Below are 23,389 nucleotides of genomic sequence, written 5' to 3'. Positions count from 1 at the left end.
TCCTCAGTTCTAAACATGCACAAACCCTATGTAAGCAATGAACAAAAACGTAACGGGAATGGTGTCAATCCTGCAACTCCTTTTATATGAGTCAATGACATGTTGATGCTTAGTTAGTGCTTAGTAAGCATTAACTAGCACTACGTTAGTGCTTAATTAGCATTAATTAACCATTAATAGCATTAACTTAGCATTACCTCACAGTTAATTAATGTACCCCTTATTGTAAAGTGTGACCAACATTATTTTTTATTGAACACATTTCTGGTTTTCAAATTGTTACATTAATAAATGATCAATTTAAGAAGAAAATGTTATAGTGAGAAAGATGTGTCGACATGTTTTGATTTAAAAAAAAAGGAAAGGGGAACAGAGAACAGCGTGCTTGGATTCAGGACGGCAAGTTTAACTCTGTGGTACAATAAAAGCTCAAAGCGAAATACTTCCAAACTACTTTTTCAGTTGCATTTGGACTTGCCCTTTAAACACTTGCTCTGCCCTTTGCACGTCCCCAGAGACACATTTTCCGTCCAGTTTTATGAAGTGGGGGCGTGCGCTCTAGTCCAATGAAAACATTCAAAGTCAACTCCGTGTTGAGGTTAATATTTTGACAAACTGCTTTTTCGGGTTTAATCTTGAAAATTCTTCCATGTGTGACCTGTTTTCCTTCAGTACGCACCCAGTGGAAAAAAAGATAATAAAGTGAAGTGAAGGGTATGTGCTGAAATGTAATGTTTACTTATGGACTCGCATTAAAACACACACACACACACACACACACACACACACACACACACACACACACACACACAGAAGCTTGTGTTGCCATTAGGACCTGTGTGTGTTTGTGTGTGTTTATTTGGGCTCTGGATCGTTGGCTGATAGAAAAAACTGTCTAATTAAGACTGAAAACACAGCAGCTCTATAATAAGGTTTTTCCACGGGGGCCCGGGTCGGACCACTTAAGCAGTGTTGGGGCCAAAGTAAACCCTGATCATATGTATTTCCACTAGGGCCTCACAGTAGAGGGTATAGCCATGGTGAGCCACGCTGCTGTGGTCCTGCATGCTAGCAGGGTTAGCCCACCACCGCTAACCTGTGATGGTCTGATGCAAACCCAACCTCGCCTACCTCATGCTGTGAGGACTGGGGGGAGGGTTAGGGACACAGGTGCGGACCAAAGGGTGTCTTAAAGTTATCCCCGGAGGGATAACCACTAAATCGCTAACGCGAAGAAGGGGAGGGGGAGAAAACAAAAAGCACAAGGCTAGAAAGGGCCACACAGGCTACCTTTTAATATAGAAAAACTAAAGCACAAACTAAACCACCGCTGCCAAGCAGCTGAACGGAAACACACAAGTAAAACAGAAGACTAGAAAAACTTAACACAGAGAGCACTCAGAGACAACCTCTCACTACCTCTTAAGGTGAGATAATGAGCAGCACAGAGCACTGGGATCTCAGGGCATATATCATCTCCTCACACCTGGGTCCAATCAGCCAATCAGTGCCACACACCAGATTGCAGTGAGGGAATCAGTCACCATTCTCACGGAGAACCTTCCGTTTCCTCACAGGACCACCCCTCTAAGGAACGGCACCTGACGTTCCAACAGGACCCCCCACCCACCCCGGGTGGAGGCCTCCCTGGAGGGGCTAGTGGATCGGAACAGACTGGCTGGAGGCGGGAAACATGAAACACGGGGTGAATCCTCATGGACCGAGGAAGCAAGAGGCGAACATTGACGGGGTTTATCCTTCGAATGATCCTGAAGGGACCAACGAAACGTGGCGGCAATTGGCGAGACTCTACCCGCAGTGGGAGATCCCTTGTGGAGAGCCACACCCTCTGACCCACCCGATAGTTTGGGGCTGGGCGGCAATGTTGTTGTGACGTCTTGTTTCGGGTGCAAATTTTGCAAGCTGCCACAAACTCGCTCACATCTCTACCCATCCGGGGCCACCAGAATCTCCGTTTGAGAAAACCAATAGTGCGACGAACACCGGGGTGATTTGTGAGGTGTGTGGAGTGGCCCCACTCAAGCACTTGTGATCGCACTCGTGCCGGAACATACCGACAGCCTTGGGGCCCCCCTCCTGGGTCCGGCTCCTGCTGTTGAGCCCCCTGAACCACTGTGTCAATCTCCCCAGTCAGTGGGGCACAGATGTGGGTAAGGGGCACAATGGGCTCTGGAGAACTGTCACTATCTGAACACTGGAATCGTAGAGATAAGGCATTTAGCCTCTGATTTTTTGAACGTGGACGGCCCTTATGTTTACTAATGACTTCACTAAGTTCAGCGCACTCTGCAGGAACCCCATTTGCAAGAAGAGACACAGAGGGCGAAGAATCAGAGGGAGTCAAGGTCTCAATAACCCCGAGAGTCAGGCGGTCGCTGGGGGAAGCACAGGGAAGACCTACTGAACTGTGAGATTTTGAGACAGAGGCACTTGTGGCAGGAGGGGGCTCACATCCAACAGGTTGGAGTTGAACCGAGTCTGACTCCATCATGTGAGATGCACAGTTAGGACCCCAGCTCATCACCCTCCCAGTCCTCCAATTGATGTGAGGGTTGTGTTCCTTGAGCCATGGGTTTCCCAGAATGAGGGGTAACTGAGGTGTATCAATAAGAAAAAACTTAATCTCTTCCGTGTGATTGCCAATGCGAATGAAAATCGGGCAGGTGACCCTCTCAACCCTACCCCTACCCAATGGTTGCCCATCCACTGCATTAATTGCGAGTGGACAAGGAAGATCATAAATGGGTAAATTGAGCTTTCGGGCCAGGGTTGAGTCCATAAAACTACCTGCTGCTCCTGAATCAACAAATGCAGAGAAGGCGCGCCAGTGTCCATCCCATAATAACTCAAAGGGCAAAGGGGTGCAACTACTGACCACGGGAGGGGAATTATTACGACTCTGCAAGACCTCCCCAAGGTCTGACACGCCTACCCTGATTCCCTGCTTATTGTGTTTCTGCGTTGAGGGGCACTGGCGAATGAAGTGACCCACACTCCCACAGTATAGACACACGCCACTGCTCATACGCCTCCGTCTTTCCACGGGAGTAAGCCGTGCGTGTCCTATTTGCATGGGTTCCTGATCATCATTGTTAAGGGACCCTTCAGGCAGGGTAGGTCTTTCACAAGGGATGCTAAACTCCTCAGACATCTGGTGGGTGTACGCTTGTTTTCTCTCTCTATTGCGCTCACGAATTCTGTTGTCAATTCTAATAGCCAATGAGATTAAATCCTCAAGTGAATCTGGAACCTCACGGGAAGCGAGCTCATCCTGAACTCTCTCAGACAAGGCATGACTAAAAGTGGTCACTAGAGCCTCCCTGTTCCAACCTGACTGCGTAGCTAAAGTCCGGAATTTAATTGAAAATTCTGCAACGCTTGCAGAGCCCTGACGTAACCTAAGGAGGCGTTTGGCTGCTTCGTGGCCACTAACATCGTGGTCGAACACGCGCCTCATCTCCGCCATGAAGAGGGGCGCGTCAGCGCAGACTGGAGTCTGCCTATCCCACAAGGCTGTAGCCCATGAAAGGGCCTTTTCCGAAAGAAGGGATATTATATATGCGACCCGGGCTCGGTCGGTGCTAAACATAGAGGGTCGTAACTCAAAAACTAAACAGCATTGGGTTATAAATCCCTTACACCTCCCTGGATGCCCGTCATAGCGGGCTGGGGTTGCCAGCTTGGTCTCCTGGCCTACAAAAGGGTCATGGGGTGGAACTGGAGGTGCTTGTGCTTGGGTAGGGGTTGGCCCAGGTGGCTGTAAACGGGCCAGTATCTCCCGAAGCATGCAGTCCTGCGAGGCCTGTTGCTCTACAATGGCACGTAGGGTTTGGTCGTGTGAGCCCAACATGGCTCCTTGAGCAGAAATTGCCTGCCTATGGACCTCTAAACTGTCAGCACTAGTGGGGTCCGCTGTGCCCTGCATTGGGCTGCTCATTCTGTGAGGACTGGGGGGAGGGTTAGGGACACAGGTGCGGACCAAAGGGTGTCTTAAAGTTATCCCCGGAGGGATAACCACTAAATCGCTAACGCGAAGAAGGGGAGGGGGAGAAAACAAAAAGCACAAGGCTAGAAAGGGCCACACAGGCTACCTTTTAATATAGAAAAACTAAAGCACAAACTAAACCACCGCTGCCAAGCAGCTGAACGGAAACACACAAGTAAAACAGAAGACTAGAAAAACTTAACACAGAGAGCACTCAGAGACAACCTCTCACTACCTCTTAAGGTGAGATAATGAGCAGCACAGAGCACTGGGATCTCAGGGCATATATCATCTCCTCACACCTGGGTCCAATCAGCCAATCAGTGCCACACACCAGATTGCAGTGAGGGAATCAGTCACCATTCTCACGGAGAACCTTCCGTTTCCTCACACATGCTGCTGTTTCATTAAAAGTGTTTCACTGGCAAACCGGCAGGCTGCTTTCAGTGTGAAGAAGTTACAGGAAATGCACCAAGTTAGTGAAGCTCAGTACAGAGAGGTTTGGTAGGGCTTGGGTTTCCACTGCTGATGGTACAATTCTGTCGACCAATCAACGGACTGCAGTGTGTTGCTCCTCCCTTTTGGGACCCTTTGTGTCCATTTGGTACCCTCAACAAAAGGGTATACAGGGTACAAACACAGTATGCTAATGTTGTATTCTTCCCAGCTTTTGACAGTGGAAACACAAATGGTTTGCGTGCCTTACCGTACCGAACCGAACTGTAGAATGAAGCTATAGTGAGCCGATAAGGGCTTCAGGCTCCCATTGCAATTTGGGACTAGCACCCTATCCAACTATTCATGTTAACTTCTCTACCTCACTGTGCCGTGCAAGGGAATAATACTCACACCATGTCAGTGCCACACCCATCTAGGACCTGTAACTACAAACACACACACACACACACACACACACACACACACTGCCTTCTATATGTCCTTCACATGGGTGTGTGCTGGTTAACATCACATTGTGGGGACCCAAGTCTGACAGCCCGCTTACGTTGTGGTGACCTGTATAGCATAACTTGATTAGAGGAGCTGCTGCTTCCAGAAGTATTTCCCCATTTAGGTTTTCTGCTAATGATCTTCTCAATAGTCCTCTGTATAGACACAGAGGAGTCATGTGCATCATTTTACAACATTATAGGTTTATCACATTCAGCTGAGTTTGTGTCAATTCATGTTCATGAGCCTTAGCTGATTTTCAGAGGCACATGTTTGTATATTAGGTCTCATAGCAAACCTACCTTCTTTTACAGTCTGCATTATGGCTACGGATGATTGTGGTGGTTAGTTAATTTATTTCATATCTCAATGTTAAATGGACAAATCTTTTATAAAAAAAAATAGGCTAATTGATATGGAAATAGATCAACAAATAAGTAAGCAACAGTTCAAAACAACATACATGTTGTAGTATTGAGGTTTGGCTCAATGCATACAGGACAGAATGGACAGACACACAGTGGTGTGTTGGTGAAGCATAAACAGGACCTGGGTTTGAACCCCCCAGAAAGAAAGAAAGAAAGAAAGAAAGAAAGAAAGAAAGAAAGAAAGAAAGAAAGAAAGAAAGAAAGAAAGAAAGAAAGAAAGAAAGAAAGAAAGAAAGAAAGAAAGAAAGAAAGAAGAGGAAAGTAGAATCAATAAAGTAAGAGGAGGGAGTGATGTCATCCTGAAATGAAACAAACAATACTTTTTTGTATTCCTCTCTCTCTCTCTCTCTCTCTCTCTCTCTCTCTCTCTCTCTCTCTCTCTCTCTCTCTGTATTTCTTATCATCATCCCTCCACCACCTCTTTCCTGTCTGTAACTACTCTTTCCTTTTCCTACTTCGGTTTTTGTCTTTTTTTTCAATTATTTCATGCTCCTCTCTTTTCTTTTTCCAATCCCTCTATACTTCTTTTTCCGACTTTTCTTTTTCCAGTCGCCCTCTCTGTACAGTCTTTCCTTTTACCCTTGGTTACCCTCACACACATTCACACAGTCTTTTTTTCTCCCTTCTTGATACGCATTTTATTACATATTACATTATTAGACATTTTCTGCCACTACTTTTGCTTTCATCTCTCTGTGTCGATGTGCTCTCTCCCTCTGTCCGTACTCTTTCCAACACACACACACACACACACACACACACACACACACACACACACACAGCTGTATGTAGTTTGGCAGTGTTAGGCAAAGACGCCTGCAGGCTGAGGTCATAACTCTGGGAAAACAGGTGGTAGACTGATGCAGGCTAGGAAAAGAGAGAGAGAGAGAGAGCAAGAGAGGGCGAGAGACATATACATAGAGATGAATGGAACATACATATACACTGAAATGCATGAATGCAGAAGTAGATAAATACACATGCTCCAACATTCACCATTGTGATAGTGTTGTATGTTATTTGTGCTCAGATCCTTGCATTTAGTCATTCGCACTCATACAATTCCATCCACACAGCCACTGTCGGCCTCCAGTGATGCGCTAGTTATTTGACAGCGTCTAGGCCCTCTTAGACGAGGGGAAAGGTCTCTCTTTCCATTAAGCAGTATTACAGTAAGTGAAGTGGATGGATCATAATCTGCACCACTTTGCTGAAAAACACACTAATGCCTTTTTAATATTCTGCGTCTCGCCTCTTTTTCTCAGTCACTGGATTTACTCCTATAAGCTGGGGGAAAATCTACTCTCGCCCAGTTACCTCCAGTACAATAATAGTAAGATTAATACAAAAGATAATTATAAACTTTATATGTTCCAGTGAAGGCAAATCTTAAAGAGGACCTATGATGCTTTTTGACTTTTATGACCTATAAACGTTGTTATGATGATTCATAGTCATGCTTAACCATACTAAATTATCAAATAATGACTTACATGCATTTCGACGTATTCCCTGCTGACCGTCTGGGGTGTCTGTGCAGAGCACTAAACACTATTCTAGCCAGTCGAGAAGTCACGTCTTCAAAGCGGTCTACCCTTTCATAATTTGTGACGTCGCATAAAAATTTGTGACGTGACCACGCGGATGTTTCCATGTATGGTAATGCTGTCACTTCCCTGTTCGCGTCTGCCTCGCGCCCTTATAGGTCCATGCTCGCGCTTCCCGCCACTGAAAGTGTTCCGGAAGGAAGGTAACCAATCACAACGGAGTGGGGTTTGCAGGAGGGGGGAGGGTAGCGGAGATGGCCGATGCACAGGCGGAGGGAGCGGAGATTGCCGAAGCACACACACTCAAGTGTTGACAGGACGTGCTGGATCGCCAAAATAAGAGAAAGAGCTTCCCGAAAATCTACATAGTTTTTTGTGATGTGATTCGTGTTAGGTTGCTCTATAGCAGTGTAAAACAAGAAATTAAGACCTGAAAAGTAGTATAATAGGTCCTCTTTAATGTTACACCATATTGTGGCATTTTACACAACTCTGTATGAACCACAAATATGAAAGGCGAATCAGTTATTTCAAAAATGTACAGAATATCTAAAAAATCCATACATGGCTTTAGCATTAATGTGATAGATGTGGGCTGCTGTATTGGCCTTAACTAGTCTGAATACATTACAGCAGCACCATATGTTATTATGCAAAACTATTCTATGGTAGTGCTGTTTGAGTGTGGTACGCCTTCACTGTTTGTATTGGAAAGCTGTGATATGTATATTTATCTAAGTTAAAGACAATAATAAACTTGACTGACCTTGATAATTGGTTCATTCAAAGGCCCTGTTTCCACCTGGGATTATGATGTGACTTTGGTCATCTGATCAAGTGGCCAGCTTTCAGTCCTTGTGTTCACACTTGTCTTTTCACATGTGACTTCTTTGTCTACTTGTGATCGGATTCCATTTACCCGCTCTGTATGTAAATCAACACGTACATACTTTCCGTTTGCATTGGTGTTTTTAACCGGGGGGGTTCAAACAAGTAAACATACAGGGCTGTACAGTTCCACAGTTTTAATCGCATTTGCTATTCAAATGCATTACGTGCGAAGATAATTACAAGTCTAGGTTGACGAGATAGGCTACCGTCTCATTTAGACAAGGAGGAGCGATGCACAACACTGCAAATGGGGGTAAATAGCATATAGTATATAAAAGTTAAAACTCTTAGGCGAGTAAGTTATTACGCCACTTTGGCTGATGAAAGATGTGTGTTTTACACTCTTGTCACCACCACCAGCACACGGCTTTCTATATGCAGTTAAGTTACTGTATGTGCGAACTGAATATTTCCTGTGTGCCTTCACATTAAAAGCCTGTTACTAGCCTAACGCAAGTTGACATTTATTTTTAAGCAGATGAGAACAGGAAGTCGTTGCCTTGCAGTTCTCCAGTCAATAGCAGCGATTTCCGTGTTTTCAGATAAACGCAGTAAAATATAAACAGAGGACAGAAAGCTTGTCATCTGCAATACTGGCGGATGCAACAAACGTTCATGAGGCTTCTATAAAAGCTGCATGAACGCCAGTGATGCATTTTTAACGCTCAGGCAGGGGGTGGCAGTTGAGTAGGAGGTCCCTAATGTGGACAAAAGTCACATTGCTGTTTCCACTACCATTTGAATGCGGACACAAGCGACGTAAACCACCTCCGAATGTGTTTTTTGTGATCCGATCTCAATGCGTCTTGAGAGTGTTTTCACCTGTAGTTAAAGCTGTATTCATGTGGTTAGATCACAAAAACCACATGTTAAAGACAAGTGCAAACGGGGTCAAAGTTGCCTTAAGTCTCTAAAAGGACCAACTGTTGAACTAATTAAATAGATGAATACACCAAATACAACTACAAAACAATGGGAATGTTTAAAGTTCCATTTGAAATATTTCTTTTTCGAATGTGCCATAACTTAAAAAATGAAACTGAATGAAACATTTTTTTTTCATCAGTTCTAACAGATCATGCAGATGTATTTTGCACAGAAATGATCACATAAACCTCATAACACCATCGTTCCAAATGACATATTTCCTATGACCTAATTCTTTCTTTTCCATCCTTTTTCGTCTGTTTCATATTTTATTAACATATTACTGAGACATTTTTCATCCACTCGGCTACACGTGGAAGAAAAACATACACATCATACCGATGGAAAATGTTACTGTACTTTTCCGCCCATGGTATTCCAGCCTCAACACTAGTGTGTGTGTGTGTGTGTGTGTGTGTGTGTGTGTGTGTGTGTGTGTGTGTGTGTGTGTGTGTGTGTGTGTGTGTGTGTGTGTGTGTGTGTGTGTGTGTGTGTGTGTGTGTGTGTGTGTGTGTGTCTTTGTGGTGTCGCAGCAGGTGCTTTCTGTCAAGTATTCTGTTTTCTCAAAGGAGAGACTGTACAGCTTGAAGTATGAATAATGTTCCTGTGTGTGCGTCTGCGTGTGTGTGTGTGTTTAGGTTAGCGCAATGAAGGCTCAGTACATCACATCTGCAGAAATGCATTGCATCCACACAAGATTAACAAAAGTGAAAGGTGCACTTGAAGTGATTGAGCATCTCCTTATAAAGATCTCACATTCACAAGACCTGTTTAATTTCAGTACGATCTTCATAATCATGACACGGATCAGACAGATTTTGTCCGACACTCCAATTCAAATACGAAATGTATGCAGAATTTAATTAAAAAAAAAAACCTTTGAAACTATGCCACTGTCAATGAAGAGAAACATTATTATAAATCACTGAAAAAAATCAATATTATCAAAAGCATACTAATCAAACAGACAGATCTGAATGGAACTCTCTTGTGAATATCACTGCCCCTGAATAAACAGGAAATATCTAGTTCTAGTGGTCATATTTTTCAGGAAATTTCTTGCGTCATATTTCTGTTCCCCTGACGTTCTGAAGTCGTCCAGTGTGCTGTATATTGTGTCTGGGGTGGACTAACCAGCTTCATATTACATCTCCTCCCTTGGTCTCTTGCTCCTCTGGCGGAGGTGTGTTCTTTTTTTCCCCCGGACTGCAACAATAATTGGAAACGACAACTAGAAATTGCAGAAATCCATCTAATAAGAGTTGAAATAGAGTTAGAAAATAGCTTATTCTGCTCTCTGAAGAGACAGACTTGTCCCTACTGTTTAAAAACTGCATGACAAGTGTGTGTGTGTGTGTGTGTGTGTGTGTGTGTGTGTGTGTGTGTGTGCGTGCGTGTGCGTGTGTCAGTTGGCTAACTCTTTCACACTCATATTTAAACGTACACACTTTCCTATGAGGAACAACATTGAAGGTGACAACTTCTTTTCTTAGCATCTTCTACTCTATCCCTCTAGCTTCTATCTTCCAATCAGCTTTGTTAAAAATAACTTTAATATTGATAAATTAGACTTCGGGAATAACTGTTTTCAGTTCATATTAAAATGAAATGATATGAATAATTTATATCCTCTGTTGTGTAGCATTATATATGTTAGAATACCATACAAAGGACTGGTCATCATATGGTCTTCAATGCCCAATGCATCGCTACCTGTCTGCATTGTGTGTGCTCCGAAAAAAATCAGTTGTAATACACAGCCTAGGCTCTGTAAATAAGCATATTGCAAGCTATGGTGGGCCCACTTTATATACATACCCTCTGCCTGAATACCCATTTACAGAGCCTAGGCTGTGTATTAACACCGGATTATTTTTTTCCAGCGCACACACAATACCGACAGATAACGGAGCATGTGGTAAATATTCACTGATTTTGACTAAAAGTGATTTTGTCAACACGCATTCTCCAAAATGGCTGACTCCACCTTTAAGTTCTGTTCTGACGTGATAATACAGTCCAGAGCGTTGACTGTTTTGAAAGGATCTCCCTGTTGGTGCATTCAAGGACAGTCCGACATCTGCTTATTGAGAGTTGGCTGCTGGACACCTGCTTTTTAAAAATCATGCAAACAATACTTCACTTCATACTTCTCCCGGCAAACATGTGTGTGTGTGTGTGTGTGTGTGTGTCTCATTCGCCTCCTGGGTTTGATTCCTGAGACACGACGTCATATTAATGTGACGCTTTCCAGCTGCCAAAAACAACTAATTGCAGATGTCCCAGCGTCCTTGAATGCAACTCTAACCAGATTATCTTAACTCGAGATCTACGCACTAGCTATTTCCAAAGCACGGTCACAGCTGACAATGATACAAAATTCCCCTCGCTGATCAGAGCATTTCACTGATGCTTTCATATCGCTATTGGCTGCTGCACGATTAAGTTTATCCATCATCCAATCGGATTCCTTGAACCCTAGGGATGGTGGGTAAGTGGGCGTGGCTGTGGTTCACTGGGGCAATTTAACCAGCAGACGATCAGTAGATGTGTCATTTACAGGTGCATCTCCAAAAATCACAACTTAATGGGAAATCAAATTTTAATGGTAATTTATTCCAAAAGTGAGGCTTTTATACGCTCTAGATTCATTACACATGAAGTGATTTTTTTTTTTGATTTTGCTGATAACGGCTCGTGAAAATTGTTTATCTGATAATATTTTTATGATCTATATTATGTGATATTCTAATATTTTGAGACGCTGGATTTTCAATATTAATAACCTGTGAGTAATCAGCTGAATTAAACAAAGAAAAACTGACATATTTTACTGCATGTGTCATGGATCTAGAGGATATGAAAGTTTTTCACTTTTTGAATTAAATTACTGAAGAAAAAAAAAACTTTTACATGATAATCAAATCTTTAGCAGATGCACTAGTCTTTACATTTGTTCTCGTCCCTCTTGTCTCCTCGTCTTCCTTCCTGATTGGACTAAATAAAGCAGGAGAGAATGATGGCTCGTTAAAATATAAAAGCTCCTCCATTAAAAATGTACGCCAGCCTCTCTCTCTGTCTCCCACCCGCTCTCTCTCTCTCTCTCTGCTGCCATTTTGCATTTGGGAATCCACGCAGTGATGAAAGGCAGACGACGGAAAGAAAAGAGGAGAGAGGCAAATAATAAATAAAGGAGTAAAGTAAACAGACGTATGGATGGATTGACGGAGGATGCTCAGTTTGAGACACACACACACACACACACAAATACACAAGCGTGCACACAGGCAAGCCGTTCGACATTTTGTGATATTTGCACGGAGCTAAAGAGGAGTTTGGCAAGACCTCAGTGTTAGCCACCAGGATTAACAGACAGACAGACGGATCACACTTTTTTTTTAAAGCAACTTTATTTACACTTTGGTTATGAAGCATCTAAGGCAGACAAAAATAATAATTCCATGACATTTAGAAAACTATTTGTACCCCAGCACAAATCACATGTCATCTACGTAAAAGACTGAACATTAGGTTTTTCATTCATGACACAGCGGCTCATAAGTCTTATTCTCACCTAAACTCCACTGCATACCGACTATAATCTGCTACCAGAATGAACACAGTTTAAGACTACACTCCTTCATCTAAATATCCGTAAAACATTTGCAATGTTTCAGTTAAAAAACAAACTTGTGGGCAACTTAGGCAACTGCCCGCCGCCTCCTAAACCGTCCCATGTTTCACTGTCAGTCGGTGTTAGTAATCTGATAATGTGTGAGGGAATTTGCACAGATATTAAAGGCAGCTGGTTTGGTTGCCATGTCTTGCTAAAGCGCCCTTTGTCGTAGCCTATAGGTTGAATAGTTTAGAGTTGATGTTAAAGATGTCTTCCCCCAATCTTCCCTGTTTCCGACTATGTAAGATTATCAATGGTAAAATATCAATAGTGAAGCAAATCAAACTTTGATTTAGTACCATTTGGGAAACACAATGGCTTTTTTCTGGACTACTTCCCGTAAGTGGTTTGTGTGTGAGTTCAAAATCAAACCCGAACAAAGGCATTAATAATAACAGTATAAAAATAGCGCTGTTTTTCACTGATAGGTCTGGTTTGCAACAGCCAATTTATGATGAAGTCTGAGGAAAAATAAGACGGTTTCATAACATTTTTAAAGTTCCTTGTATGAGGTTTAAGAGCTAAACAAAGACAGAAGGCTGAATGGATGTGTCACTCGCTGCTAATTGGTCAGGGCCAAATAAACCCCGCCTCCTCCCTCCCAGATATACCAGCTAAGAGGAGCAACGGTGTCACATTGAGCAATGGATTAAAAATGAAGTCTGATTATCACACTGCTAAAGACCCTGCGCACACTGTGTCCACACTGACATTCAGCTCTCCGAGTATACACATCTAAATATCTGTCGGAATTAATATGGAGCCGATGACTTGCTCATACGCTCAAAGTTTTAAAACGAAACTCGGGAAAGAGAGGGTTAGAGAGACTGTTTTCAACCACAGGATGCCATGAGAAAGCTGGCATCACACACACACACACACACACACACACACACACACACACTGAGAGAGAGACAGAACCCATCTCGTGCCAAAACAGTGAGTCCCTGCTGGAAGCCGCTCGGTGCTCTGGGAATTAGAAATCCCACAATTAAACATATGGGCATTAAGATAATTGTCAGTTGTTGTGCCGTCATGTGTATGCATGTGGGTGTGGGTGTGTGTTTGTGGGTGAGTGTGTGTGGGTGTGCATGTGTCTGTGTGCATGTGTGTGGAGTAGACAGATGGATAGGATTTAGCCAAACACACACACACACACACACACACACACACACACACACACACCACAACAGAATTTCCCCCAGAAACGCACACATGAAAAACAAGAAGAAACTAAAATAATCTACCTGTAAATATACATGTCAGACATGCAGATATGAACTTTAACTAACACACACACACACACACACACACACACACACAAACACACACACACACACACAAACAAACACAGGTAGTCTGAAGGAGCAGAGCACCAAGTTTAGCTGTACTGGAGAAGAAAAAAAACATCGTCAGAATGGTGTGTGTGTGTGTGTGTGTGTGTGTGTGTGTGTGTGTGTGAGAGAGAGAGAGACAGAGATAGACAGAGAGAGAGAGATGGAGATCGTCAGTGTATTAGAAAGGCAGAGGATGCCCTCAGCAGGCCAACTACAGAACTACAACATCTAGAGGAGAAAGAAAGAACCCAGAAATATTAGTCATTTTATATGTGTGTGCCATGAAACCATTACAATGTTAAACGTATTAAAATGTGCAAAATAATTAGTTCTACTTGCTTTTAGTCACAAATTGATACAATCCAATGGAAACAGTCAGTAATGTTCACAATACAAACAGGTAAATAGGAAAACATTTCAAACTAGGATATTTAAATAAAGAATGAATCATTGAGGTAATTATGTGACCTAATGGGATGAATAGGATGATTAATAAAACAACATTCCTCCATTGAGAATACATGAGTCAAGTTGAGTTAATTGTATTTGTACAACACACAGTCACAAGAGGCCCCCCCCCCCTTCTCAAACCCAGCCACACACGTTCCTGTCTGGCTATTCATTTGCATATTGCCAAAACAGAAAATGAAAGACTATGAGGCTAAATGATGAATTATAAAAATGAGCATTTTTCATGTTTTCTCTGGACTTTCCGGAAGTCCAGAAGTTTGAGAATTTGAGTAAATGTTGTAAAGACAGTATATCAAATTGTATAGATTGTGTATGTGTGAATTTATATATATATATTTATATATATATATATATATATATATATATATATATATATATATATAACATTAACATAACAATGAGAAGTTAATTAATTAACATTAATTATTGAGCTGTGGAAAAGGGGTAGGATCGAATAAGTGTATACTCCTTCCCTCTTCTTTTCAGCTATGTCAATGCTGGTTTCTCCAACATATGTAGTCATTTGCTTTTTACTTTTCTTATTTCTGAACTTATATGATTTTATTTTGTGCTTTTCTTGTTTGTTTTGTATTATTTTGACACGTCTGAACTAAATGTATTTATTCCTTCATTGTGCAGACAGTATGGTGAGCCTGTGTATGTCCTGTCTCTCCTACAGGGCTCTCACAGAGAAGACGGCAGCAGCAGTGTGGGCTCTCTGCGTGGGGGGGGACACTCCATGGGGGGCCAGGGACCAGGGCCTCAGCTGCCCGTTCAGTCAGCCACCTCACCGGACCTGAACCAAACTGACCCGTACCGCGGTGAGAACACACCAGCACTCACACACACACACACACACACACACACACACACACACACACACACACACACACACACAAATAAACGTGTTAATTGTTATATGGACTTATCCTATGATATATAAAAATGAACTTGATAGTTCTTCCGCCCTTGATAGTGACATTTACATGTGTGCTTGTTTACGTTAGGAATGTCACCTTTTTAGACACATCTCTACTTTCCTACAGTCTGCAAACGCGTCTTAAAGGCGATGACGTAGATATAGATCAATATTATTTTCACATTTCAACTCCAATGTTGAATATTCTTGAGATTTAAAGGTTCTCTTTGAATTATCATGCTTGATATGAAGTAAACCGAAATGTAGCGAGGTGGATGATCGATTAGGATGGAATGGTAAAATGGAGGCTTCTGAGGCAAACACAGGCACACACACATCCCAGTACCCATCTCAGCTGGCAAGCCTCCACTGCACTGCATAGAAGCCCTAACGAGCAGGGTAAATAAATACTGTGTGTATGTGTGATGGGAATAAGGAAAAGATGGAAAGAAGGGGGAAGTGTATATGAGCGCGCAGTGCAGCAAATTAGCCCTGAGCTCGCTTTTAGAGGCTGGAAATGAGTCTGCTGGCAGCAAGGTTCAGCCAGCGGCAGCCACAGCCAAGTGTGTAATGAGGTGAGAGAAGAGAGAGACACACACACACACACTCAGGCAGCAGAAGAAGTTGTTTATTTAACACACACACACACACACACACACACACACACACAGAGTTGAGGCTGTAAATTAAGGGTATTAAAATGTTTTTGGCAGGCAAACACTTTAAACTCAGTAGCAGCAGGGCTGTGGTTTCCTCCTCTCTCTCAATTTCAAAATAATTATGAACAGTGAGGTATTATATTATATTGATAGTATGGTATGTGTATATGTATATATAAACCTTAGACACTGTTCAGTGAATTACAGTAATATATTACAGACATCATTTAAAGGGTCGGTACACTCAAATTATAAAAATGCCGTAAACGTTGGCAATTGAATATATGAGGTGTGAAATGCTCCGATGTGAATAATTATTTCTTGGATACTGGGCTGAAATGTCATAGTATACTGTTTTATCTATAGTTGCTGATCTACAAATGAGTTGAGGCCAAGAAATGATGGATATTGGGTTCCACTAGGCCTACTACTGCAAGACATTTTCAAGCCACTGAAAACTTGGCTGGAAATCTTTAATATTAGTCCATAATATAATATTAACTATGTATAACTAGTGGTCGCCAATAAGCAATATATAAGCTGATATCAAATTTTTTTGCATTCCATAAAGTATTCCCTCAATACAACATTTTAAAGATAATAACGAATGTGAACCAAAATAAACATTTTATTAAAAAACATATTTGAAAATAGAACATGTGCATTGTCTTATGCACTTGTTCTGCCCCTGTGTTGGCTCTGTAAAATAATGCCGTAAAGAACTTCTGGATTTATGTCCAGCCACCTGTCATTATTGAAATAGAAAAAACACAAGGAAAATATTTGGGTTAAAAATGTTAAAAAGGGCTAACATTGTTCCACAGCAGCCACGCTGATGAGGCTCCTTCGGTAAAGTTGATCCAGTTTAACACTCCAAAATTCAGCTAGTCTGCAGAAAAATAAAATTAAAAAAATGAGTTATAACAATAATGATATAATTACCTGAACAAACTAAAAAATAGCATTGAGGAAAATGTAAAAGGAAAAAAAAAAACTCTTCTAACTGGGCTGGTGCATTTGAGAGCCAAATACTTTTCAGGGCCTTGAATGACTGTATTTGTTTGGAGCAGCTCGTTCATCTCCTTTTGTGCAGTGCATTGTGGGAACCGGTGTTCATTAGCAGCACATGCAAAACGAAAGAAAGAAATGAAGAAGCATTTTAAGATGTCGGACTTGCTATGGCCTCACATTTCTTTCACTCTCCTCTAGGGTTCTCTGTGTCGGTCTGAGTTCTACCAGACAAGAACACAAGTCACTTTTCACAGTTGTGGACCTTTTAAATGCGGCTATTAATGCACAAACACACACACACACACACTGCGATTGTATGGAAAGAGACAGACGTGCACACACACACACACACAAACCAAACACAGGCCGCCCGCTAGAAGCTGCACACAAAATGCCTCCAGTCAGGCAGACGGGAGATTCAAAATGGCTGACAGTTGGTCTTGTGTGTGTGTGTGTGTGTGTGTGTGTGTGTGTGTGTGTGTGTGTGTGTGTGTGTGTGTGTGTGTGTGTGTGTGTGTGTGTGTGTGTGTGTGTGTGTTTGTGTGTGTGAGAGTGTTTTGTGTTGACGGAGAAGTTGGCAGCGTCCCAGTGTGGGATCCATACAGACGTCAAATAAAGGGCTGCAGTGTTCAGCCCAGGAGAGAGGCTGGTATAGAGGGGAGCTAGTACGGAGGCTTTTCACGTCCGCAATCACATCTATTACCATGATGCCGCCATCTTGAAAGGTTGAATGGAGAGTGTGCTGTGTTCAGACCAGACAGGCCTCATGGTACATTCACATTACGTCGGCAAAAAAACGAGACAAACGGGACGCCCTATGTTCTCATTTTGGAACGTGTTGTCATCGTATAGGCAGAGGTTAACTAACAATTTAGTCACATACAGTGTGCAGCTCCTTTTTATTGTACGAGTCAATTGTATAAGTCTTAGTATTAGACTTTATTAGGTGAAGATGACAGAGGTACTACTTTGCCTCTGTTACGGTTATGGGTGTGTGGGAGATACTGCTGGTCAAATCTGACTGATATGACCGACTTGGAATTACAACTGAAAGCTCTAGAGCTTTTCCAAACCATATGCTCATAATAATGTTTTTCACAATCGGTCTCCTTGGGGGAGGAGCCCAGGGCCCCGTCCGTTAGTGGAAGGCACCCCCTGATTGGTTCATGTAGACGTCAATCTAGCCCCCAGTCAGTTCCAGGCCCTATCTTCAATCAAATCCATATTGTCCTATTTCTAAGGTCAAAGGTCAACTTAGTGGCTTTTGCAGCTTTAAACCAAGTTTTCTTTCTGTGACGCTTTTATAAAACACTATAAAGTCATATATTGTATTTATCTATGGTCACATTCTAACCCTCCTTCCTCTCCCAGCCATGTCAGGAGGCCTTCAGGGCCACAGCGCCTCCTCTGTCAGCTCAGAGATCAAGTCTGAAGACGAGGGGGACGAGAACCTGGACTCTAAGAACATGGACCACAAGAAGGATGACCTGGACTGCAAAGACATCAAATCCATTGAGAGGTAAAGTTATTAATAATCTAAAGTTATTTCATTGATAAACAGACCTCTCCTGGACACATTAACCTGTCCAAGATGTAGGGCCTGAGTTGGTGTTTTATACAAAACCAAGTGACAGTCTGTGGCCTTTATCGTTTCTCAATCATGAGGAAAAAAAACTAACTAGATCTCGGCTGGTTATCTGGACTTAATTGTGCTTTTGGGCAACTTTTTTTGACTGTCTTAACATCAGGTCACTTTTGTCATATATAAAGCCCTGTGTGTGGTTCCAGACAGATATAATGATAGATGTACGCGGGCCCATTGCAACATAATCCCTGCGTTCCAAATGACATACTTTTTCTTTTTTACCATACTGCATACTAAATCATGCCGGTTTGTGTACTACACAATGATATTGGATGTATTAGGGCATCTGGTTATTTTTCGGCAAACTGCAATTGACATGCACGTATTGGGACATCCTTAATCTTTTTTCTGGCATACTAAATACTAAATAGCATGGTAGTGTGGATAATGGAACGCAGGGAAAGTCTGTTACCAAACCCTTTGTTTTCCTGTTATTCAGAATGCAGAAATAGAAAGCAACACTTCATCCTCTAACTCTCCAAAAATCCCTCCTCTTTTTCTCCGTCCTTTCTCTTCGTCTTTCCTACTCGGTCACCGTAGCAACCCCGATGACGAGGACCTGTCCCCGGAGCAGAAGATGGAGAGAGAGAGAGAGCGCAGGATGGCCAACAATGCCCGGGAGCGTCTGCGTGTGCGCGACATCAACGAGGCCTTCAAGGAGCTGGGCAAGATGGTTCAGCTGCACCTGAAGAGTGACAAACCCCAGACCAAGTTACTGATACTGCACCAGGCTGTAGCAGTGATACTAAGCCTGGAGCAGCAAGTCAGAGGTCAGCCTCATGAAAAAATGCCTGCTTTTTTTTGTGGGGCAGCCATTGTGACCATGCTTAATGGTTGCTCATTTAAAGGTGGAGTCAGGAATTCTGCAGAAAGCTTGATGTTAAAAATCACTTTTTGCTCGGTGAGTCAGTGAATATCTCCTCACCGCAAGATGTGTGCGTGCTGGGAAAAAGAAAATCTGGGGTTATTACACAACCTAGGCTCTGTAAACTGGAATGTCAATAAACAAAGGGAGCCCGCCGTAGCTAGCGACATGCTTTATACAGAGCCCAAGCCGTGGATTAACACTGGATTTTCCCACTGTGGGATAATATTCACTGATGTTGACAACAAGCATTCTCCAGAATCACTAGACTCCACCTTTAAGCTCTGATTAAGGTATAACTTAACTGGAGGGAATTGCATACTTTTAAGTTAAAAAGGAGAATCATGTAAACAGCGTTGCATATGTGCTTTCATCCATTACACACTCCCATCCAGACCAATTGCTGCTGCTTTTGAATTGCACTTTAAAAGTTGCAAATGTAAGGTAGAAATCAGGGGGGGGGGGGCTCAAGAGGTTCAATTCAACACATGTACTGATCGAGGAGCTCCAGCAGAGGGCGGCAGTCAGTGGTATCTGTTGTTTAAGGTTCAACCAGGTTGAAGTTAATTTGGTCTTTTTGTCTTTAGTCTGACTGACTGATATAGTGATGCAGCAGCTAAAAGAAATACATAGCTGTAAGCAAAAAGTAAAAGGGGCACAGTTAGGACACCTTTTTTCAGGCAGAAAACATCAGAACTAATAACAATCCCTTTCTCCATCTCTCTTTCTCTCTCTCTCTCTCGTTCTCTTTCTCTCTCTCTCTCTCCCTCTCCCTCTCTCGTTCTCTTTCTCTCTCTCTCTCTCCATCTCTCTCTCTCTCTCGTTCTCTTTCTCTCTCTCTCCATCTCTCTCTCTCCCTCTATCTCTCTCTCTCTCCATCTCTCTCTCTCTCCCTCCATCCAGAGAGGAACCTGAACCCTAAGGCAGCCTGTCTGAAGCGCCGTGAGGAGGAGAAGGGAGGCGTTTCATCAGACCAGGCTCAGCACACCTTGGCAGCAGCACACCACGCGGTCGCTGCCGTGATGGGCGGCGGAGATGGGTCCAACCCCCTGGGACAAATGTAAAACGCAGAAAAACATCTCCTTGTTTTTGACCAAGCTAGCAAATTAATATTTGATTCCTCCAGTTATATGGTCATTTTTGGTATCACTCTCATGCACAACGAAATAGTAAAAACGTACACAGACAAAATGTAAACAAAATAATTGATTATTGGAAAGAAGTCTGGCAGAGTTGACGATTTGTCAGCTGGATAAAAACAGAGGCCAGAACTAAAGATTCTGTCTGGTCTGGGTACATTTTAACAACAGATTGGCAGTTAAGTGTGATTTTATTGTCTGTGTGTGTGTGTGTGTGTGTGTGTGTGTGTGTGTGTGTGTGTGTGTGTGTGTGTGTGTGTGTGTGTGTGTGTGTGTGTGTGTGTGTGTGTTTCTGTCTCTTTTACTGAATATATTTCTGCTGAATATGTGGATATATATTTATGATCCTTGTTATACAGTTTTGTTTTCTCCTAAACATTCAAATCGTGTTTGTGTTTGCATATTTGAATCGATATTCTTTATTCATACGCTGGACATGTGTGCAAGTTTCACCTTATTAAAGTTGTCAAAATATCAAAATATGTACAGGTTTTTCAATGACAAATACAGTGGAGGAAATAAGTATTTGATCCCTCACTGATTTTGTAAGTTTGCCCACTTACAATGACTTACTATCATTTTAATGCTAGGTTTATTTTAACAGTGATAGACAGAATCCAGAAAATCACATAAAAAAAGATATAAATTATTTTGCATTTCATTGAGTGAAATAAGTATTTGATCCCCTATCAAAACATTGCTTAGTACTTGGTGGAGAAACCCTTGTTGGCAAGTACAGAGGTCAGACGTGTCTTGTAGTTGATGACCAGGTTTGCACACAGGAGGATATTTGGACCACTCCTCTTTGCAGATCCTCTCCTAATCTTTAAGGTTTCGAGGCTGTCACTTGAGCTTCAGTTCCCTCCACAGATCTATTGGATTAAGGTCCGGTGACTGGCTAGGCCACTCCATGACCTTAAAGGTGCTGTAAGCGGAATGGTTCTTTTAGCTAACTTTCTGTCAGTTACTGCAGTTAGCAGTCCCCTCGCTCGTCCCTACGTCACCACATTAATGCACTGCGGTCTTTAAGCAGCAAGTTATCTAGCATCATCTCAGATCCATAAGTGTGATAAAACATGATAAAAACCATTAAAACAGACATTGGGAAGGATTTTTACCTGCTCCGCCATTGTAGCCACTCCCTTGTTGCCTTTGCTGTATTGTTACGGTCATTGACGTGCTGGAAGACCCATCCATGGCCCATTTGTACAGACCTGGCTGAGAGAAAGAGGTTGTCACCTAGTATTTCATGGTACATGGCCCCATCCATATTTCCTTTGATGCAGTGAAGTCCACCTGTCCCCTTAGCAGAGAAACACCCCCAAAGCATAATGCTTCAACCTCCATGCTTGACTTTGGGGATGGTGTTCTTGGGGTCATAGTCAGAATTCCTCTTCCTCCAAGCATGGCGAGTCACTATGATACCAAATAACTTGATTTTGTTAAAATCTGACCACATCACCTTCTCCCAAGCATTCTCTGAGTCGTTCAGGTGCTCATTGGCAAACTCCAGACGGTTCTGTACATGTCCCTTCTTGAGCAGGGGGACCTTACGGCCACTACAGGATTTCAATCCATTACGGCATAGTGTGTTACCAATGGTTTTCTTGGTGACTGTGGTCCCAGCTGCTTTGGGATCATAAACAGGCTTCTCCCGTGTAGATCTGGGATGATCCCTCACCTTTCTCATGATCACTGATACCCCACGAGGTGAGATCTTGCATGGAGCCCCAGACCGAGGGAGATTGATGGTCATTTTGTGTTTCTTTCATTTTCGAGAAATTGCACCAACAGTTGTCTCCTTCTCACCCAGCTTCTCGCCAATGGTCTTGTAGTCTGACCAATCAAAAAATCATATACCCCAGCTTTAATTGTCATGGATTTCATGGAGCTATGTTTTGAGTATTTTAAGTCCGATAAATAAATATTGCTTCCACTAGGGGCCACTATTCGGTATATTTATCGTATTTAAGAAACATCGTTCTTAGTGGAGTGCAATGTGGTGTGTTTCTTTCCTTCATTTTGTCTTCCCATTGCTTTTCCAGGTCCAAGGTGCCAGAGTTCATCAAGATGATGAGTGACCACTTCCTCTGACAGCGTTCCCACGACAACCCGGCCATCGATCAAAACCCGTTGTTGCTTCAACCCGACCAATCAGATCCTCTGGACCTTTTGGCCTGACCAATCAGATCAGCCTCTTTCTCTGTTGTCCCTCCCATCCTCCTCTTCACCTTCGTCTACTTCTTCTGTCGAGAGCTACAAACTTCAGTCACGTTCGTCGTTTTCGTCGCTTTGCATCACCGGCCGAACAGAACTGAACTGAACTGAACTGAACTGAACTGGATGCTACGTTGCGCGGACATTGAAACAGCCACTGTAACTGTGGCTGCTGCAAAGTGGACGTTTGTGGAAGAGCTTTTGACACAAAGTGACAACAATGGGCAAAAGTCATTTGAAATCACATCATCCGAGAAATTCTTGTACTTCTTGTTTTATCAGCATTCCTGGTTTTAAAGAACAAAAGGGTTCTATATATAGTATATATATATATGAGAGAAAAGAAGAAAAAAAACTCAAAAAACTTGTATAAAAAATAAATAAAAAAGTGCAACCGGACACGGGCAATGAGGAGGGTACGGGTTGGAAAGGGTTGTTCAGAAAGGAGCAAAACATATCACAAAGTGTTTAAAGAGATTTTCATCAACATTGCGCAGCTGTTGCCGCACACAGCTTCCAGCACAATCTTAGCGCCACACTGTGGATGAAGCTGTGCCTGATCTCCTCTTGGATGCAAACCCCGTCAGATAGATACACATGGAAAAGTAAAGCAGACAAAATGATGTAAAAATGAAGAACAGTAAAATTCCAGGAAGTATCACAGAAGTATCACCTCCTTACAAACCACACACACACACACACA

The 23,389-nt window shown here is 42.6% G+C and overlaps 1 protein-coding gene across 4 annotated transcripts in view; it reads left to right on the top strand.

Moving 5' to 3' along the window:
• tcf4 (transcription factor 4) overlaps positions 1–22,640 on the top strand; it is a 209,879-nt gene extending 187,239 nt beyond the window's left edge. For all 4 annotated transcript variants that reach the window (XM_080046963.1, XM_080046964.1, XM_080046962.1 and 1 more), the window contains 5 exons: positions 14,911–15,052; positions 18,192–18,339; positions 19,006–19,235; positions 20,234–20,390; positions 22,515–22,640. In XM_080046963.1, the coding sequence (XP_079903089.1) occupies positions 14,911–15,052; positions 18,192–18,339; positions 19,006–19,235; positions 20,234–20,390; positions 22,515–22,563 (726 nt within the window). In that variant the 3' untranslated portion in view covers positions 22,564–22,640. The remainder of the gene's footprint in view (positions 1–14,910; positions 15,053–18,191; positions 18,340–19,005; positions 19,236–20,233; positions 20,391–22,514) is intronic.
• The last annotated feature ends 749 nt before the right edge of the window (positions 22,641–23,389 follow it).

Source organism: Ammodytes marinus (genome assembly GCF_949987685.1).
Source record: "Ammodytes marinus genome assembly, chromosome: 18".
Lineage (NCBI taxonomy): Eukaryota > Metazoa > Chordata > Actinopteri > Uranoscopiformes > Ammodytidae > Ammodytes > Ammodytes marinus.
Note: the sequence above shows the minus strand (reverse complement) of the source record. Positions and strands in the feature narration are given on the sequence as shown.